At 43.6% G+C, this 8,516-nt stretch overlaps 1 protein-coding gene across 1 annotated transcript; it reads right to left on the reverse strand.

The window, feature by feature from the left end:
• Window positions 1-271: 271 nt before the first annotated feature.
• On the reverse strand, window positions 272-4,987 carry LOC311109081 (eukaryotic translation elongation factor 1 epsilon-1-like). The gene is made up of 4 exons (XM_084151886.1): window positions 4,895-4,987; window positions 3,997-4,194; window positions 2,148-2,243; window positions 272-1,178 (listed from the first exon to the last, which is right to left on the reverse strand). The coding sequence occupies exons 1-4, from the start codon at window positions 4,979-4,981 to the stop codon at window positions 1,035-1,037; spliced, it is 525 nt and encodes a 174-aa protein (XP_084008012.1). The 5' UTR covers window positions 4,982-4,987; the 3' UTR covers window positions 272-1,034.
• Between the last annotated feature and the right edge of the window lie 3,529 nt (window positions 4,988-8,516).

The following is an 8,516-nucleotide window of genomic DNA, read 5'->3' on the forward strand; positions in this document are numbered from 1 at the left end:
ATTGATTTGAGTGACTCTGAGCTAGAGGCTGCTGGTGGAACAGCAGAAGCAGCAGCTTGAGAAACAAGACTAAATTCATGAGGGCGGAAAGTTGATAGTGGACTGGGCATCTGTGGAGGATGATGATTACACAGCTGAACACACAGTTGGGCGGACTGAACATATTTAGTTTTGTTTGAGGAAAATGTAAATGTTGATACATTGAAAAAGCCTTCTTTAAACGGACATAGCAAACAAATAAGTAATTTTGTATAATACTTTTTTTTTTTTTACATTCAAGGCTCAGGTTAACAGAAAAGACAAGAGGTATCAGCAAAGCCTAAAACAAGAATGCTCTCAGGGAACCCGTTTCAGACTATACCTGCACATTGACCCTGACGGCAATAGACTCCAACAACCAACTAACAAAAAAAAAAACTATCATTTTCGGCCTCGAGTGGCGCAGCGGTCTAAGGCACTGCATCTCAGTGCTTGAGGCGTCACTACAGACACCCTGGTTCGATTCCAGGCTGTATCACAATCTGGCCGTGATTGGGAGTCCCATAGGGCGGCGCACAATTGGCCCAGCGTCGTCCGGGTTTGGCCGGTGTAGGGCGGCAGGTAGCTTAGTGGTTAAGAGCGTTGTGCCAGTAACCGAAAGGTCGCTGGTTCTAATCCCCGAGCCGACTAGGTGAAAAATCTGTCGATGTGCCCTTGAGCAAGGCACTTAACCCTAATTGCTCCCGTAAGTCGCTCTGGATAAGAGCGTCTGCTAAATGACATAAAATAAAATAAATAAGAATAAATAAATAAGAATTTGTTCTTAACTGACTTGCCTAGTTAAATAAAGGTTACATTTAAAATAATAATAATCTCCTTGTGATCATTTCTCCATTGCATGTGTTATTCGCCTGGGGGTTTTAGAGGGAAAAATAACCAAATGTCTCAAAGGCAAGGGAGGGGCCATAGTCATGTTAGGTAGGTTGAGACGTCAGCACACGCCTGTGTACTCCTCACGCCGGCCCTCCTGGCAGCCAGCAGTACACCCTGAGACCTCAGTGGTAGCCGCTGGTATACACTCTGTTCCTCAGGACCACCACTGGGGGTAGGTGGTGCCGGACGCTGGGGTAGTGCTGGATGTGGTCAAACCACCGCGTCACGTTCATGTGCTTCTCCTTCTCCTGGACGGCCAGGCCCACCTGGGAGAGAGGGGGATACATTCCTTGTTTCCACTGTTGCTCCATACTATGCAGTACAAATCTGGAATTGTTTCATTTAAAATGATGGGTGGCCATCTGTGCTCTTTAAAAAGGTCCTTTACATGAAATAGTGTTTGTAGGTTTTAAAATTAGAATACCTTTTAGCAAGGGCAAATTTTTTTTTTTTTGTAGAGATGGAGATCTCCATCTCTCCTAACATTGTTTCCATTTGCCATTGCTAAAAGGTTGAGAATGACGCTACGTTGCTAAAAGGTTGAGAATGACGCTACTGTGACATTACAAGGCAGCAAGGAAAGAAAATGGCTAGCAATGTTATGAACCAAATGCATCTTTCTGGTTAGCTAGCTAGCTAGCTAATACCCAAACTACTGTAGCAACTCTGCTTGTTACTAACTTGTTACTAAGTCACATCTCTTTCCCCACAAAACAAGTAAATTTTAGCTGAACAGAATAACACTTTACTAAGTGAACATATTAGACAATCCCATTTCAGGTTCATTGTGATGCTGCCCAAACCTGGTCTTAGCTAGCTGTACCGTCCCTGAAATAGTCTAACATCATGCCAGTTGGGTTCAGTCCTCCAAATACAATGAGGACCTAGGCTGCTGACTGACCTCTGTCCTGAGGTTAACCGCCATGATAAAAACTAAACGGACTCCCTTGTGCCTGGTGGCAAGGATCCATCTCCGCCAACAACCGCTGACATTTCTCAACATGTGATCCCATTTCTTCCCGTCAGCCTCCGGGGGCCAACAAACTTCTTCCTAGGCCTGGGCTAAAGACATCACTTTGCGCCTCATTTTTTTTGTTGTTGCTTGTGTCAAGTTCTCTCTCCCATGCCCTTTAACCATATGACTCTTTTAATTGTGAGCTCCGTTTGACAAACCGCCTTTTAACTTCAACTCTGATTGAAGTCGGCTCTGTTTGGTTATTGGACGCTAGACTTACGATAATGTGATGTATTCCGTAGTACATGAGTGTGTCGGCGAGGGTGAACTGATTCCCTGCCAGGTAAACCTTGTCTTCTAGATAGCTGTTGAGGTCCTGCATGAGAAAAAATATATATATTTACAGAATTTCCCTAGATCCTCAATATAGAGGCAAACGCCTACAAACATCTTTAACACCACAGTCACAGAATCACTACAATGCAACTCATTACATTATCTTAGCATTTCTTTATCATAATGACCTAATTAGACATTAGATTCAATAAAAGTCAACCAACGATGTTCATCAAACATTTATTTGAACAGTAAAAGCAGCAGTGGGAAACTCCCGAAATGTCTCAATAACACTTTCCCAGCGTGATAGGGGTGATAATGATATATCCACAGTAAAATACAGAATATCCAAATAAACTTCTTCAATAGTCAAAAGAGTTGAAATACAAGACGAAAGCTGTGGCCGGTGGAGCCAACCCAGGCCTGAGATCTATTGAACCTATATATCTGGGACGTACGGGTGGAGAGCTCGGTATCTGTACTTGAACAATGCACAAACTGAGGGGGAATATCTGCCTGCCGTGGCATGCCATCCCCACAACTCTGGCCACTCCGGCTGGGCTAAGCATGGGGGGGTTGAGTGTGGTTGTGCAGGTCCCAAGGGATGGGACCATCTTCAGCACTACACACACACAGCGTCTTCAGGGCTAATGGAGTTATTGTGCAGTGTTTGCTGCCAAGCAAGGCATGAAGACAGACTCCTCCTCCACAATCAGAGTCCTGCCTTCTCTACAGCTGACAGGAGACTGCCCCCACCCCATCTCCACCTTCACCCCCCACATTGAGTTCAGAACCTGGGCCCTGCTTCTCCACCCCCCCCAACCACATTCTTCCCGAGACTTCTGATATCCCTCACTGGGGCTACTAGACCTCCCTGCTGCAGCAAGGCTGTGGGTTATAGCACCATGACTTATCTACCATAGTGATGAAAGGGAAAACGGTCCTATATGCAAGCTATAGCACCCACAATTTTACATTTAGTCTAATTCGTGTTTTAATTTTTTTTGCCATGCAAAATCTGGTATCTTAGTATCGCAATACTGGTATCGTGTCAACCCTATTCAAAAGTGTAACTATTGAATTCAGATCTAATGTTCCGCATAATCAGATAAACTAAAAATGGTGACACACAGGAGGATTTAAAAGTGAAAACAAAAACGGATGTTATTGTGTCTCGCATTGACCCCGTTGATTTCTGGGATTATTGGTGTGCTATTAGAGTTCTGGTAAACCAGCAGGACAGCTGCAGCATCTCGTGGGGGCACAGAGCTGGGTAACTTCTGGAAGTGGCACCATTCAAATGTTTAAAAGGCCTGTCCACACTCACATCCACACTCTGGATCCGTAGGACTTTTCAGTGATGCCAGTGCGGCACGTCACCCTGACAGCCAGTGGCGAGAGGTGCCTGTCCAGCTGTCGACAGCGGCCCCCATTAAATACATTTACTGTTGTCCACTGCTTTGCCCGTCTCGGCCATGTCACTGAAGGGCCATATATCAGCCTTGATTCATGTCACCACGCCTTAACGAGCCACACAGTGTCAGTTTGGCCCCGGCTGGTGGAGCATGAGTTGGAGAGTTTGGCTCAGGGGCTTCTCCCAGGCCCTGTTAGATCCTCTCCGTACACAGCTCACCAAGCCTGTCTATCCCACAAGGGTAGAAGGGACTTCTCATGAAAAACAGTGGGTAGTGGTACACATTCTCATTTGACAAGAGACTACAATCAAATTGACTAACTTGCAAGTTAGACTTTCTAATACTGAAGAATCTTCACTATTGTTCCTGGGCCTCTACCTTCAGTATGGTCTTGATATCTTCTTTGTGGCATCCGTCCACTTTGGTGAGCCTGTACTCCATCCACTGCTGCACTAAAGCCTTGTGTTCAGCTGACCCACCCAGCAACTTGGGCAGTTTGGCCTCGCGGACCAGGTGAGTGGAGATGGTCACCAAGCCGACCAGAGCTGGGCCATTACTACTATGGAGCACGGGTACCTGGGTGGGAGAGAAAGAGAATGTGGTGTGTATTATACACTAAGAGCCTGATAGGAATTATGGACACGTGAAATAAAACGACAACCCTGTAACTACTTGTCAACATCCTGTTAGAGACACTATTTAAGCACTAGTTGCATAGCTGGCTAGCTTCCTAAACAAAACACATGGACTGTCACGTACACTACCCTCTGAGGTACAGTATGTGTGTTTGTTTCTTACATTGCAATAAAGGCTGTTGAGACAGAACTAGTACTGCACACTCCACTGAAATGAACTATAGTACGTTTAGTAGTAGCAGCAAGATATGTTGACAACCCAATAAGTAATCCACACGGCCACGTAACGTTAACTATCTATCTATCTGGCCAGACAGCATATTCATTCAATGTTAGCTTAACGTCAACTGGTTAATAACAACACATTTTAGCTGAAACAATGATTATTACATATTTACTCTACAACTTAGCTATACTTTGTAAAGTTATAGCTTATTTGCTCCTAAGTGACCTACTTTCGCTAAAATAGAAGATAAAATAGTTGCGAAAGCTACGGACATTATCTTGTTAGCTAGCTAGCTTTTCCATTGGACAGTAGAGTAGCATGAGTACTCTTTTTAACCTACTGTTCATGTGGTAAGGTCTATCATATTTGGCACATATCGATAACTGTGACCGGAACCATCAGATGGCAAATTCACCTTCTTGTCCCCCTGAGTACTGTATTTGTTAGGCTTTTTCAATCCTAAAGCTTTTTCCAGCGATGATAGCTCTCTCAACGCCATCATTGCGACCTGTCTGTTGGGCAAGGGGATGGCAACACGATTGGTCAAAATTAGTACTTCCTGCCCACTAGACTCAAATGGACAACAAATTCAGCCAATGGTGACATGAAAAGTGGTTGTTATTTCCTTTAATTACGTGGTCTTTTTATCCCTGCTAGCTAGTTAGGTTACATTGCATCAGATCAGATCAAGTACTTTAATGACCAGATTAAACAATTATACAATAAAATAGAATAGGCCTGCTTTCTCCCTGAATATTTTAAAACATATTTATAACATGCTTATATTTTTATTGTAGGCTACACATAAATTATCATGTAATTGTTTAATTCATATATCTAAAATTATATATTTCTTGATTAATAAAAAATAATATTTCAGGAGAATAAAATAGCAAAAGAAAGAACCCACGAAAGCACATTAAAGAGAGGTTTCAATTGGTGGATGGATAGCTCGTGTTTACAAATCGTATGGTATTTAGTTAATAATATAAGACATACTGTTAACTGAGGAGTTTTAATAAATTAAAAGTGTATTTAGTAATGGATGTGCATGTTATCCTACAGAAAATACTAGTCTCATTTTAATTCACTTAGCCTAATCAATGATCCTTTTCATGCCAACACAAGCAGTACCAAGCCAACATGGCATAGATATTTTCTTTTCACATGGCACTTTCCAGCATGTCTTGGCTCCACCTTATAATCAAATTATAATCAATCAAATATATTTTATAAAGCCCTTTTTTACATCAGCAGTTGTCACAAAGTGCTTTACAGACACCCAGCCTAAAACCCCAAAGAGCAAGCAATGCAGATGTAGAAGCACAGGCAGAGGGGGCCGAGGGCGGAGACTTGTGATGTAATAGAACCAATGTGTCAATAATATTCGTATTATCTCATGATAATATTATAGGCTAAAGGGGTGCCCCGATTTGTTATGGGAGTGCTCTGCACCTTCGGCCACTCCCGTAATTCAAACTCTTCCTACAGTTGAATCTATCATTCCAACCCTTTCTACAGCTGAATCTTATAATTCAAGCCCTTCCTACAGCTGAATCTACAATTCAAACCCTTCCTATAGCTGAATCTATCAAAACATGGGAAGTATACAGGGTCCTACAGTTCATAGCAACATGCTTGTTTCCTCACTGCGTTGTATGAGATTTGTGGAAAATTAAATCAAAATGACAGTGAAGGTCTAGTTTCCCCAAGTCCTGCAGCAAGTTTGTCTCCGTGTCTCCTGGCATGTCTGTCTGCCGTTGTGTGTCATGTCTATTTCGATTTGTTCAGTCTCCTTATGACTCGTCCATAATGAAATGTCGGATGTCAATCAAACTCTGCTTATTAACTCTATGAGGGCCAGGTGTGTGTATGACATCATAGGAAGTGACTGCTGCGCTGAGGTGTCGTGTGCTACTACTTCCTGTCAGTCACGTCCCTGGTTGTCACACATATCTGAACATCCAGGTTGAGGTGACGTGGAGGGCAGTTACTCAAAAAAGATTTTTAAAAAATACAAAAAATAAACCCTGTGGTAAAACTCTACCATGTCCCCACTTGGCACGTTATGCATCACAATAACATGAAGTCGAATTGATCAGAGAGTACACCGATGAGCCCCTGCAACCCTTCTCCAGGTCGTTTCTGTAAATGAGAATGTGTTCTGATTCAATTTACCAGGTTACAGCAAAATAAAGGTAGAATAAATACAGTATTCCAATATAAATCAACCCAATATGCAGTGTCACGTAAGACGGTATGCCTATAATATTGAATCTCATTCTTCATCTAGTAGTAGCAGAATCATTCGAGGGCCCTTTTATGATTGATTCTAGAACGAATAGAGCCTTGGATGGAGCATTCTTGTTGATGTTTATTACAATGCACACATCCTCGCACGTAGCCTATCCCCATCACATCCTCGCACGTAGCCTATCCCCATCACATCCTCGCACGTAGCCTATCCCCATCACATCCTCGCACGTAGCCTATCCCCATCACATCCTCGCACGTAGCCTATCCCCATCACATCCTCGCACGTAGCCTATCCCCATCACATCCTCGCACGTAGCCTATCCCCATCACTACATGTGCACTTCATCTGCTATTGCAAAGGTTATTTTTAGAACTAATTTGGAGAAAAAAGCTGTCCCAGAAAGCAAATGAATTATAAGAATATGTACACAGACTATCACACATGATTAGATGCCACAGAACAAGGTATTATACAAAAAAAAAATACAAAAAAATGGTGTGTTTGTTTGTGTATTGCAGAATGTCATACACTTTTAGCCCAGTGGGGATTTCATAAATGCATGCCTGCAGCATTAAAGTGTGCCTCCTTCACCAAATGCCTTGGAGCTGCCACATCCTGTATGTAAACAGATGTGTTGAGGACAACGATCTCCAGTTGCCGGGAACGATCCATAGCCCATGGGAGTATTTCTCATGCCGATTGTGATACATAATCCCGGGTCACATTAGTAAGAGAATGTACTGTGGGGTCACCCATACAGCCGTGGGGCTTCCAGGGGCATCCGCATACCCCAATCGTGATATCTCTTCCCCCATTATACTGATTTGTCTGGCTTGGATGTAGGGCCTATGCAGAGCTGTCTCCCCAGCTACCTCTCATGACCTGTAAGGTTATTGTCTGGATATTTAAATCTACAGATGCACGAGATAGAGGGGGATAGGTCGTGAGCAGAGACATGCACGCTGTCAGCACGGATTGTTGAAATTGCGTATTGGTGCTACCTCCGATTGCCGGGCTGGAACGAACATGGGCCCAGACACGGGGCGGCTGTGTGACAATTTGAGAAAAGCCTGAGATGGATGGAGATAGACATGGACTGAATTTCTCCCTCAACACCAGAGACAAGACAGCTTTCAGCTTTCACAAAGGATTGTGGATGAACAAACCTGGTACGTAATCTTTCTGTGTATCAGTGTTGGCCTTGTTGTAATAGAAGCAAAAGATTGTGAGGAGGCTCCAGAAAATATTCAATGTTTTTAAGAGCAGATACAGGCAAAACTCAGTAAATATTTGGGCTTTTGTAGGTTCATTCCTCTGAAAGGGGCATAAGCTCCGACTGTGACACATTTCAAACCTTTTACAACCTCTAAGAAAAAAAGTGACTTTCTTTCAGTGTACACGTCAGTAGTCAGGACTGATTGCTGTCTTCTTGTCTACCCTGCTGGCTCTAGCAGTGGAAGGACCGAAGAGAGTCACAACCCCAGTGCTCCAGGCCTGCCTTTTGGGTCCCAATAAGGGACTTGGAGAACCAGCCTTCCGCGCGCAGCAAGAACGCGACCCACGGCAAGAAGAAGCTGGTCCCCTCCCTCACACGTCCAAGACACACACACACATAGAGTAGACATTTGCATATCTGTGTTGAGGGTGGGGGTGGACGAGAGGACAACTTTCCCTTAACATTTGTGACAGGAGATCAGCATTGGTAGATGGAGGGAGGAGCCTGGATAAATGACAGTGTAGTAAGACAGTTTCTCAATTTCCTTGCTGCCGTGCCAACCAG

The sequence above is a fragment of the Coregonus lavaretus genome (assembly GCF_964263955.1).
Source record: "Coregonus lavaretus genome assembly, chromosome: 34".
NCBI classification, from domain to species: Eukaryota; Metazoa; Chordata; class Actinopteri; order Salmoniformes; family Salmonidae; genus Coregonus; species Coregonus lavaretus.